The 12149-nt window shown below is 49.4% G+C and overlaps 1 protein-coding gene across 1 annotated transcript; it reads right to left on the reverse strand.

Annotated features, from left to right (window-relative positions):
• Positions 1-3801: 3801 nt before the first annotated feature.
• On the reverse strand, positions 3802-11921 carry LOC309352002 (C-type lectin-like). Its single transcript, XM_081880254.1, has 6 exons — positions 11831-11921; positions 11270-11339; positions 9501-9592; positions 7928-8080; positions 5289-5397; positions 3802-4087 (listed from the first exon to the last, which is right to left on the reverse strand). Exons 2-6 carry the CDS (start codon positions 11331-11333, stop codon positions 4020-4022), a joined length of 486 nt encoding a protein of 161 aa, XP_081736380.1. The 5' UTR covers positions 11334-11339; positions 11831-11921; the 3' UTR covers positions 3802-4019.
• Between the last annotated feature and the right edge of the window lie 228 nt (positions 11922-12149).

The following is a 12149-nucleotide window of genomic DNA, read 5'->3' on the forward strand; positions in this document are numbered from 1 at the left end:
TGGGGGTTTTCCTGTTGTTATTCAGTCTCTCACAACTACAATAAACCTACCATTAAAATTATGGACTGGTCATTTCTTCATCAGAGGGCAAACGGGCAAATTTAGCAGGGGATCAAACACTCCCCCCCTCACTGTACATCACAGGGGGGCGGTGTTCCACAGAAATCCTGTTTGCCAGGAAACCTGATAATGGTCAAACATTGCTCTACCTGGGCAGCCTAGCCATTCTTTTGTGAATGTAAATGCTTTAATTCAATCACTACTGGGTCACCTCAATTTCGCCTGTCATGTAGTATCCCCCGGTCGCCCCTTTTGCGGTCGGCTAGCAAGGCTGTCCGCGGGCTTACGGTCTCCACATCATAGGGTTCGCCTATCTAAGATGGTAAAGACAGATCTCCAGGTTTGGTTGCAATTCTTGGATGGTTATAATGGCGTCTCATTGTGGCAGGATTGCATGTCCCTGCAGTCAGATTTCCAGGTGCATTCTGACGCAGCCGGGTCGTTGGGCTTCGGGGTCTATTTTAGGGGGCAGTGGTGTGCTCAACGACGGCCTCCTTCGTGGCAGGGGAAATCAATACTACGTGATTTGACATTCCTGGAATTCTTCCCTATCTTAGTTGCAATTCACATCTGGGCTGAACATTTCAAGGACCATAGGGTGTGTTTCTGGACGGACAACCAAGCAGTGGTGTCGGTTCTGAATAAGCAGTCCTCACATTCCCCCAGAGTAGCGTCGCTGCTTCGGTACTTTGTCCTTTCCTGCCTCCGGATAAATCTTCACACCTCTGCTAGGTTTGTACCGGGTGTAGATAACAACATCGCTGACGCTCTATCTCGTTTCCAGATGGAGCACTTTCGCTCATTGGCCCCGGATGCGCAGCTGCTGCCGCAACCGTTTCCGGAGCACCTCTGGAGTATTGGCAACGAGAAGCAATAAAGGGAGTATTGTCAGCTGTTGCACCATCAACCCTAAGATCATACAATAAGGCGTGGTCAGATTTTACATCCTTTCGCAGGAAAAAGGAACGGTTTAAGCCAGGCAGGCCGCCCTCCAAGTCCGAGGTCATAGAATATATGGTTCACCTCCGTGATCTAGGCCGGGCCCCCAAAACCCTCAATATCCATTCAGCTGCGATATCATTCTTCTCAAAAGCTCTTTTCTCTGTGGATCCCTGTGCACACTTTGTGGTGCGGAAAATGCTGGAAGGTTGGCGCAGGTGTCGGCCTCCTTGCCCTGATAGTAGAAGGCCCATAACATTTGACTTACTCATGCAAATCCGTAAGAAGCTCAGGGTCATCTGTTGGTCCAAATATGAAGCCAGGTTATTCTCCGCAGCATTTTCCTTCACCTTCTTTGGCGCCTTGTGCATAGGCGAGGTGGTCTGCGAAGACCGCCCAGCCGGGAACAATAGGGGACTACTGTGCGAGGATGTAACCGTAGCTAGCTCGCATGTGATATTAAAAATTTGCAGCTCCGAGACCGATCAATTGGGCAGAGGGGCCATGATTCGCCTTCAGGCAACTCAGAAGGCTGGCCCCTGCCCGGTAAAAGATGCCAGAAAATATCTCTGCTTAAGATCAAAATCAAACGGCCCCTTCTTCGTACATTCCGACGGTTCTTTCTTGTCAAAACATCAGTTCACGAGGGTCATGCGCAAGGCGATCGCGGCCATTGGTCTCCCGCATGAAGAATACGCCCCGCACTCCTTTCGCGTCGAGGCGGCGACCACCGCTGCCCATGTGGGTTTGCCTGCTGAAAGGATAATGGAAATGGGGTGGTGGAAGTCCAACGCTTACAAGGGTTACATCCGGAAGTCGCTTTAATTCCTCCTTATTCCCCACCCCCTCTTACCCCACTGACCTGGCTCTCTCTTTCTCTTATTCCAGGTAACAGGGTGGTGCGCCTGTGGATCATCGGCCACAGTATTGAACACTGGGCAAAACGGTGTGCAGATACGAAGGGCTGGGGTGCTGACCTGCTACTCCCCAGCAATGTCAAAGTGTTGTGGATCGCTAGGCGTGGAATGCGTTGGGAAGAATTCTTCCCGACACTGTCTGGAAGAATTGCAGCCGAAGGCTCACCCGACGCCTTGGTCATCCAACTGGGCGTGAACGACCTGGCTTATAGGAAAGGGGTTGACTTAATGTAGAACATTATCAATGACCTGGAGGTTTTACGTGCTGCCCATTCAAACATCACAATAATTTGGTCATCTTTGCTGGAAAGGCGGTGTTGGCGGGACGCTGAGAATCCCGTGGCTGTGAATAGAGCCAGGAGGATCGTGGAGCGCTCAGTGGCGCGTAGAGTGGTTGCTATGGGCGGGCGGGTCATCAAGCACCCGTGCATCCAGTTTAGCAAGGAAACACTCTATCGCTGGGATGGCGTGCATCTCTCTGATGCAGGTAATGACATTTGGTTGTCCGACATTTGCCAGGGAGTGAGGGATTGGTTACAGGTCTGAGGGTATTGGCGGCGAGCCGGCGAGTCCGGCTCGGGTGGCGGTTAGGCATTGGCTGGGGTATTGTCATGCAAATGAGATCGGGGGGGAGGAATGCCATCACCTCCCCCAAGGCTTGAAGGGTAGTTTGTTAAAGGACTCCGAGGGGCGTTGCCTCGTCCAAAACCTACGGAGGCTAGGGCCTAAAGCGTGCCCCCGAGCGGTAACCCCTTGGGGAGCGCCCAGGGATATGCATCTCGGGTGGCTCCCCCTGTTGGTGCTTAACCCTTCCCGGTTAGACCGGATAGTCTTTTAGGGCCAATGCCTAAAGCCAATACCCCTTTTACCTGTAATCAATAAAGTTGTGGCCATTTTCGCCCATTAACCTAAATTCTTGTGTCCAGTGTCTTTATTTATTCTACCTGTGGGGGGGGGGAATAGCCACGCAATGGTCAAACATTGCTCTACCTGGGCAGCCTAGCCATTCTTTTGTGAATGTAAATGCTTTAATTCCCGAGTTCAGGTCACAGGCTCATCTTATTCACACACACACACACAAGCCCTGAAGACAGCTAAGGAAAAGACAATGGAGGGGCTTTCCCGTTTCCCCCCTCCTTGCAGAGAAATACTTGAGGTCAGTTTGGGAGAGTCAAAATGGTTTCAGGATTGCTCTCTTGGGCTCCATGATCACTGCAGATGGTGGCAGCAGTCACGAAATTAAAAGACGCCTGCTTCTTGGGAGGAAAGCAATGACAAACCTAGACAGCATCTTAAAAAGCAGAGACACCACCTTGCCAACAAAGGTCCGTATAGTTAAAGCTATGGTTTTCCCAGTAGTGATGTATGGAAGTGAGAGCTGGACCATCAAGAAGGCTGATCGCCAAAGAACTGATGCTTTTGAATTCTGGTGTTGGAGGAGACTCTTGAGAGTCCCATGGACTGCAAGAAGATCAAACCTCTCCGAAGGAAATCAGCCCTGAGTGCTCACTGGAAGGACAGATCTTGAAGCTGAGGCTCCAAGACTTTGGCCACCTCATGAGAAGAGAAGACTCCCTGGAAAAGACCCTGGTGTTGGGAAAGATGGAGGGCACAAGGAGAAGGCGATGACAGAGGATGAGATGGTGGGACAGTGTTCTCGAAGAGACCAGCCTGAGTTTGACCAAACTGCAGGAGGCAGTGGAAGACAGGAGTGCCTGGCGTGCTCTGGTCCAGGGGGTCATGAAGAGTTGGAAATGACTAAATGACTAAACAACAACAACAACTATTTCAGACATGTGGTTTATATACTTATGTATGTGTTTGCTATGACCTTAGAATTCCTATAACAGGTGGCTTAAATGAAAACAGCAGAAAGAGCTACAGGTGTATTTGGAAGAGAATTTATTGGCCACAGGAGAGAAATTCTGTCCCGCTGAGTGATGGGAGTTTTAATCCCAAACCTCTGGTGGGCACCAGGTTGGGGAAGCATGGGCTTGGGCTTCAGAGCACAATACATGGAAAGACTTGGATTCTCGCAGGTAGAAGATGCATCTTGGTCAGTCTCCCAGGTGCTACTGAGCACATCAGAGTCTTTTCTCGGCCTCAGATAGTGTATTTGCACAGGTAGGGGTGATTTACGTGGCATTTTTCGTCATTCCACTTCATGTAATCTGGAAGACAATGCGGGAGGATGTTACTAACACTCACACCAGCCACCTCAGTGTCCAACTTTGTCGGGGCGGCAGGAGGTCTTGGAAACATGTGGCAGGGAGTTACAGGGGCCTACTAGCAGCAACCCAGTTCTCTGAAACCATGCACCGTTCTCCAGCTGTGACGCTAAGGGTACTCCCCACCCAAAGGGACTCCAGGGCAGATAGTTAACTCTCTATTGTCAAAGCTGACACAGTCTGTGATGGCCTGGGACTCGGGCTCGGATTCGGAACCAGAGGAGTCTCAATCCGCACCGGATCCTCTGCCTCAGGCATCATCTGAACCAAGTCTGGGGCCTGATTCTGAAGAGCCCCAGTCTGCACAGGTTCCCCTGCAACAAGCACCAGCTGGGCCGAGTCAGGGGCCTGAGCCTGCCCTGGCTCCAGATGTGGGGATGACCTTGTTGCCTTCAGCTGGGCCATCACTTACAGCTGCTCCACTACCAGTTGGGTCAGGAGAGGCTGAGGTGGCCTCTGGGTCTAGTAACCCACTAACGTCTCCCGAGCTGCAGAGACTGAGGTCTGAGAGAAGGAGAGGCCTGAGTACTCACAGGAGGAGTTCTCGCCTTCGGGCGAGACAGGGAGGTGAGTCACTGGGGGATCAGGACGGCTGTTACCCCGACAGAGATAAAAGGCTGTCGGGCCCTGCCCCAGGTTGCGGGAGCAACATTGCTGCTTGCTGGAACCTGCCTGAGACCCTGTGTCTGACCTACCTAGTTTCCTGCCTTGAGACTTGCCTTGGCCCTGTTGGACTGACTCCTCACAGAATCCTTGGATTCGGGACTGAACCTGGACCGCATTGCTCGGGTTAACCCCCGGGCCCAGCACAGTTTCCACAGTTGTAGATAAACACACACCCCCAGTGTAGCATCTAGGCAGCTGTTCATAGCTGGATCTTGATGGAACAGTTGCAGCAACAGAGAGCCATCCTGCCCCACCAGTTTATGTACCTTCCCCTGACAGGCTTCACACATGTAGCCAGAGACTATGCCTACATGGAAACGTCCTCTGCTCTTCCCACTTCAGTCGCCTCCTGGTTCTGGGAGCCAGTGGTGCAGGAGAGGGTGGGGAAACACCTGGCCCTTCCCTTCCCTGCCTCTTCCTTCAGTACTTCAGCCTCCATCTCTGAAGCACCCCATGGCTTCCTCCTCTTGCTCCTCACCATCCATGTAGAGCTCCACACAGTGTTCAGTTCTGGGATTATTGGGTTCCTCAGGCGCCCAAGGAGTGTATCTTCCAGTGGTGCCGTCTGTCCATTTGAACTGCCTGTTCTATAGAAAGAGAGCAAAAGAGACATCGTCACTGCTGAGGAAGAAAGGGACTTCTCCAGCCCATTCTTCCCTTGTCCAATTAATGGGAATAAGAAGAACATCTGGAGACTCAGAATCCTAGTTCCCACTGGGATTCCGCTAATCTCAGCAGGAATCTCAGCTAAAGCATCCATGGCAGATGGTCACCCAACTTCTGCTTAAAGATCTCCAAGGAAGGAGAGTCCATCATCTCTCGTGGGAATCTGTTCCACTGCAGAATAGTGGATTCCCAACACCTGCAACCCAATCAGTATTGTGCTTGTCCATATAACCCTACTTTGTAACAGTTGCTGCTTACTGCAGCTACTACTGGGCCATAAGATCCACTGTCCTGTAATATCACATATGGTATGTACAGTTATTTATGGTTTTATATTATTTTTGCTGTAGAATATGTGAGATATTGTATTTATTTGCAATAAAACTAAAGGGATCCCTGACCACTAGGTCCAGTTGTGACCGACTCTGGGGTTGCAGCGCTCATCTTGCTTTATTAGCCGAGGGAGCCGGCATACAGCTTCCAGGTCATGTGGCCAGCAGGACTAAGCCGCTTCTGGCGAAACCAGAGCAGCACACGGAAACGCCTTTTACCTTCCCGCTAGAGCGGTACCTACTTATCTACTTGCACTTTGACGTGCTTTCGAACTGCTAGGTTGGCAGGAGCAGGGACCGAGCAATGGGAGCTCACCCTGTCACAGGGATTCGAACCGCCGACCTTCCGATCGGCAAGTCCTAGGCTCTGTGGTTTAACCCACAGCGCCACCCGCGTCCCTATTTATTTGCATTACTTAGAGCTTTAACTACTGATAAAGCCCAGGACGGCAAAACAAGGCCAATATTCTGGAAATCCTTTTCTTAGACTTTGTGAAAGGATTTTGTGGAACTGTAACAACCTTTCATGTGGATGGTTTGGACTTTATGAACAGACAGGTGGAATGGACACCATTGCAAGGATGGACCTTATGCATGAACTGGCTATAGAATGATCTGATCCACTGGGTCTTCTGCTTTGTTCATTTGTTGAACTTTATGAGTTACTTCTGTTGAAATTTACAATTTGATACTATGAATAGTATATCTTATTTATCTAAGAACACACCCAGTTACGTCTCATGTGTTTATTGAGTATGTTTTACGTGACCAAAGGTCTGTTTGTCGTTGCTTTGAATAGCTCTTACTGTCCGAAAGTTTTTCCATATGTTTAGTCGGAATCTCCTTCCTTGTAACCCATTGGTTTGGGTCCTCCATTTTGAAAAGTCCTTTCTGCAATCATGTTCCTAACCACCACTACAAAACAGCTTTGAGGTTTGTTGGTTTGCTTTTGTTTTAAAAGAACCAATATAGGGGTGCATACATTTTAATAAATAGAAGAGAAAGTGTTGCCTCCTCATTTTTCCACTCCCTGCTTACCAAAATTTGGCATAGATGGAAAGCAGACTGCATCCATTTAACTTGTGTCAACCTGATAATGTTATCCTAAAACTTGAGGCCCAGTGTTTTCTGTAGCTACTGCATAGGATAAGACCATGGCTAGGCAAACTAAGGCCCAGGGGCCAGATCCGGCCCAATTACCTTCTAAATCTGGCCCACAGATGGTCTGGGAATCAGCGTGTTTTTACATGAGTAGAATGTGTGCTTTTATTTAAAATGCATCAATGGGTTATATGTGGAGCACAGGAATTCATTCAATTTTGTTTCTTCAAAGTATAATCCAGCCCCCCCCCCCAAGGTCTGAGGGGCAGTGGACTGCCCCCCTGCTGAAAGTGTTTCTGACCCCTGGATAAGACAGTGCCTTTTGTTTTTTTTAAAAAAAATATGTTTAGGAGCTACTCTCATTTTCCTACTCATATTAAATACTGCCCCTCAATGAGGCCAAATGAGGTATGTGTACCCCTGTGTACCCCCAGGAAAAAAAGCACCGGGATAAGACTGCAGTGACATAAAGCTAGAGGAACTTGCCTCTGAGCAAGCATGCACTGGAGAAATTTGCAAATGTTGAGAAAATGGCTATGCCATTTGTAAAAGAAAAAAGGGGAAAAAAAGATTTCTTTTCCTCCCCCCCCCTTGTTGGAAAGGATCGAGACTTGGTCCTCCAGTTTTCATGCTGAAGAGGGGATCTTGGCAGGTACAGCTGTTCTCCCCCCCCCCCCACGGCAGCCCCACTTTCACAAAAAGCACACCTGCCGCGATCCCCTCTTCTTCAGAGATGATAAAGGTGTGGAGACCAGTCGTCGTCTTCTCCATCCAGCCACCTTCCAAAGACAGCCCCGTATGGTCAAAGTTAAGACAGAGCTGGACTCTCAGGTATTTCCCAGAAAGGTGGATGGCTAACCATTTTCCTAAACGCTCACCTGACACCTGTGTTCCATTTTCTGCTCTTTCCCTCCATGCAGGAACCACCTCAAGGATGTTTCCCTGCCCCTTGCGGCTGCCATTTTGAACAGTCCCTGAATATTGATTAGAAAGAGGAGGACCGCCTGGCCAGACTCACGGTTTCACTCCCAGTGTTGGGGTCATACAACCCGATCCATATATGTTGTTCCTCTTTAAGGTTCTGGCTCAGATGTAGTGACAGCATCTTCATGTCGTCTTCATCGTGAATGGAGGCAAGATGGCCGTTCTCGCCAAAGGCCTGGCAGGCAACCTGAGGGAGACCAAAAAAGAGCACCCCAGAGAATGGGGGACGCCATTGGAATTGGCTTGAACATCTCAGTAGGCTTCTCCTTCATTCTGTCCCTGTGCCTGGACAGCAACTTCTGAGCAGTAAGAGGAGACATTTGCAGTCCATGTATCCACCACTGGCTGAGCATGTACTGCAAAAATCACAGGAACCTAGAATTGTAGAGTTGGAAGAGACCCCAAGGATCACCTAGTCCAACCCTCTGCAATGCAGGAATGTGCAACGATCTCATACGGGGATCAAACCTGTGACCTTGGCATTATCAGCACCACACTCTAGAATGCACTAAGTACCAGCATGAACTGAGTTGGTGTCATGAGAAGGTAAAAGGTAAGGGACCCCTGGACAGTTCGGTCCAGTCAAAGGCGGCTATGGGGTTGCGATGCTCATCTTGCCTTCAGTCCAAGGGAGCTGGTGTTTGTCCACAGACAGCTTTCCGGGTCATGTGGCCAGCAGGACTAAACCACTTCTGGTGCACAGAGGACCGTGAGAATTGCCGGAGCGCATGGAAATGCTGTTTACCTTCCCACCACAGTGGTACAGTGCTTTTTTTCTTTAAAAAAATGTTTAGGGGTACTCTCATTTTCTGACTCATATTGAAATACTGCCCCTCAGTGAGGACAGACTTAGATTCACAAAATGTTTAGGGGTATGCGTACCCCCAGAGAAAAGCACTGCCTATTTATCTATTTGAACTGCTGAGCTTTCGAACTGCTAGGCTGGCATGGAGCTGGGACAGAGCAATGGGAGCTCACCCCGTTGCGGGGATTTGAACCGCCGACCTTCCAATTGGGAAGACCAAGAGGCTCAGGGGTTTAGACCACAGCGCCACCTGCATCCCACTCATGAGAACCACAAGCACAAACAAGCAGTGAGCCAAATCCCTGATAAGGACGCAAGTCAAGGCAAGCACAGCCTGGGAGTTTGGAAAGCCAATTTTTTCCCCAGGGGGATGCAGCCCACAAAGAGTTACCGTATTTTTTGCTCTATAAGGCGCACCAGACCATAAGATGCACCTTGTTTTTTGGAGGAGGAAAACAAGAAAAAAATATATTCTGAATCCCAGAAGCCAGAACAGCAAGAGGGATAGCATTCACTCCATAAGACGCACACACATTTCCCTTTACTTTTTAGGAGGGAAAAAGTGTGTCTTATAGAGCGAAAAATACGGTAAGCTTCTGAATACCAGTTGCTGGAAACCGCAGGAAGAAAAAGTCCTCTTGCACCCAGATTCATCTTGCAGGCTTCCGGTAAGCCTGTAGTTTGCCACTTTAGGAAGAGGAGACTGCACTAGATGTGTTGGCCTGATCCTGCCGGCTCTTTTACTGTGCTTAAGTTTTTAATGAAATAACGTCCCTGGTTTAAGCCACCCTCAGCGTCATACCTCTGCATCTTGCCATCTCAAAGCAACATTGAAGAACCCAAAGCATTGATTTCCTCGCTTGAGCCAGCCTCTGGGGCAGCTGGAGTCTGCGCCTGGTGAAAGAGAAGGGAAAGCTGAAGTACTGTCCAAGTCAGAAGAACCTAGCGGATGGGTTCACAAAACCTTTGAGCTCCCCAAAGACATGGGGAGTTCTGCGAAGGGTTGTGTCTGGGGTAACTGGTAGTACTTACTGTACTTGCACTCTTCCCCAGTGGTACAGGACGAGAGGGGGTGTGAAGATACCCAGAGCGTACAGGGCTAATAGCTCAAGGGAAATGGCGTCCTGTCACTGGGGTGTGTTCGCATCTTTATTATGTGAACGTTTTTACTTTCTCTTTTGCTGCAACAAGAGAAGCATCATGCCTTTGCTATTTTCTGGCTGATTTGTTGTTTTGCTGTTGTACAATAAACGCTTCTTAGAAGAGAAGGAGCTGTTGGACGAGAGTTTTACTGCATGGCTGAGATTCCTTCCACACAGTCACCTCTGCGCAAATTACTCTGCTGTAGCCGGGAGAAGCAGGTTGCCACAGGGATTCACAGCTGTCCATCGAGGCACAGGTCAATTCTGTGCCCAGGGCAGCTGTTTACCAGCTCCATCTGGTACGCAGGATGGGACCCTCCCTGCCCACAGACTGCCTAGCCAGAGTGGTGCATGCTCTGGTTATCTCCCGCTTGGACTACTGCAAGCGCTCTGCATGGGGCTACCTTTGAAAGTGACCCGGAAACTACAACTAATCCAGAACACAGCAGCTAGACTGGTGTCTGGGAGTAGCCGCCAAGACCACATAACACCGGTCTTGAAAGACCTACATTGGCTCCCAGTACGTTTCTGAGCACAATTCAAAGTGTTGGTGTTGACCTTTAAAGCCCTAAATGGCCTCAGTTCAGTATATCTGAAGGAGCATCTCCACTCCCATCGTTCTGCCTGGACACTGAGGTCCAGCACCGCGGGCCTTCTGGCGGTTCCCTCACTGCAAGAAGCCAGGTTACAGGGAACCAGTCAGAGGGCCTTCTCGGTGGTGGCGCTCTTCCTGTGGAATGCCCTCCCACCAGATGTCAAAGAGAACAACAACTACCAGACTTTTAGAAGACATCTGAAGGCAGCCCTGTTTAAGGAAGCTTTTAATGTTTGATGTATTACGGTATTTTAATGTTTTGTTGGAGGCCACCCAGAGTGGCTGGGGGAGCCCCAGCCAGATGGGCAGGGTATAAATAATAAATTGTTGTTGTTGTTTGTTGTTGTTGTTATTTAGGGAAGCGGACTGGACGCCACAGCAGCCCCGCTGTTCGCAGCCTTAACGGACGCTCCAGGGGTGGGTCCACAGCTGGCTTGTAAGGAAGGAAGGAGCAGGATGAGGGCCCTGTCGAGGGTGGGTGAGGCCTTAAGAGGGAGGGAAGGAAGATGGCAATGGAAGCCTAATAAAGATGGGCGAAGACCGAGAAGCTGAAGGAAACCCTAGAGCAGCCTTGTGCCTGCCAGATCCGTTGGGCTAAAACACAGCCCAGCTGTATGGTGCTGAGGTTGCTGGGAGTTGTAGTCTAAGCAGTTGGAGGGCACCAGGTTGGCAAAGGCTGACCTGGGGGGAAGTGGCAATGAGGGTGGAGCAAGCAGTTGTCCATTGAAGAGGAAGCGCCTCCTGGGGTTGCCGGGTGCCGAGCCCACTTGGTTTTGGAGAAGACTTTACTTGGCTCGTCTCAACCAGGGTTTGATGAGCCCAACTTAGTCATACCTTGCAGGGAAAGGAAAGCCAGGAAAACCACAAGGGAGAGGTTGGAGGGAGAGAACGGCCCCATCTGCACCTGTGGAGAGAGAACACTTTCTTCTAATTCTGTGAGAACAGGATGCTTGAACAGGTGGGCCACCAGCCTGACCCAGCCAGCTATTAGAATCACAGAACCTTGGAAGGGACCTTGAGGATCATCTAATCCAACCCCCTGCAGATGCAGGAATCCTACCAGAATTTCTTTTCCCTTCTCCCCACTCATATTCATAGATTTCTTTCTCCCTGCTTATCAAAGCTGCATTGCCCCTCAATTTTATTTTTCTTTTCTTTTTACAAAAAACAAACAAACAACCAAAAACAATACACAGACTTGAATTTGGCAAGCGGTTCGTGGCATTTTTGTAAAGTTAATCAGCAATACCTCAGATAATTTAATATACGTCTCCATCAAGAGCAAATGAGAATAGGCATCTACATTTCCAAGGTAGCACCGTTTGGGTTTCATCCCATCAAAGGAGCTGTAATTACTGGCAGAACCAATGAGACCCAGATGCAGAGCCGACTCACCTGTCCCTCTGCTTCGGTTGTCCAAAATGCCGAAACCTCTCTCCTTCCTCTAGAGAATTCTCAACCCTCCTGGGGCATTTATCGACCAACAGTTGTGGGGATGGGGATTGCCTCTGTTGCAGGCATCAAATGCGAGCACCGTGATCCCACGCAAAAACCCCGTGGCAAGTGAGCAGTTAATGGTTACGGAAAAGTCCGAACAAACTGAACGTGGTGGGTGGAATATATAATATGTTAACTTTCAGAGTAATGCCTCCAACAACATCTTTTTAAAACTGTTTAAAATTGCAAAACAATTTACATAAATAAAACATAAAAC

Source organism: Podarcis erhardii (assembly GCF_964252035.2).
Source record: "Podarcis erhardii genome assembly, chromosome: 10".
NCBI classification, from domain to species: Eukaryota; Metazoa; Chordata; class Lepidosauria; order Squamata; family Lacertidae; genus Podarcis; species Podarcis erhardii.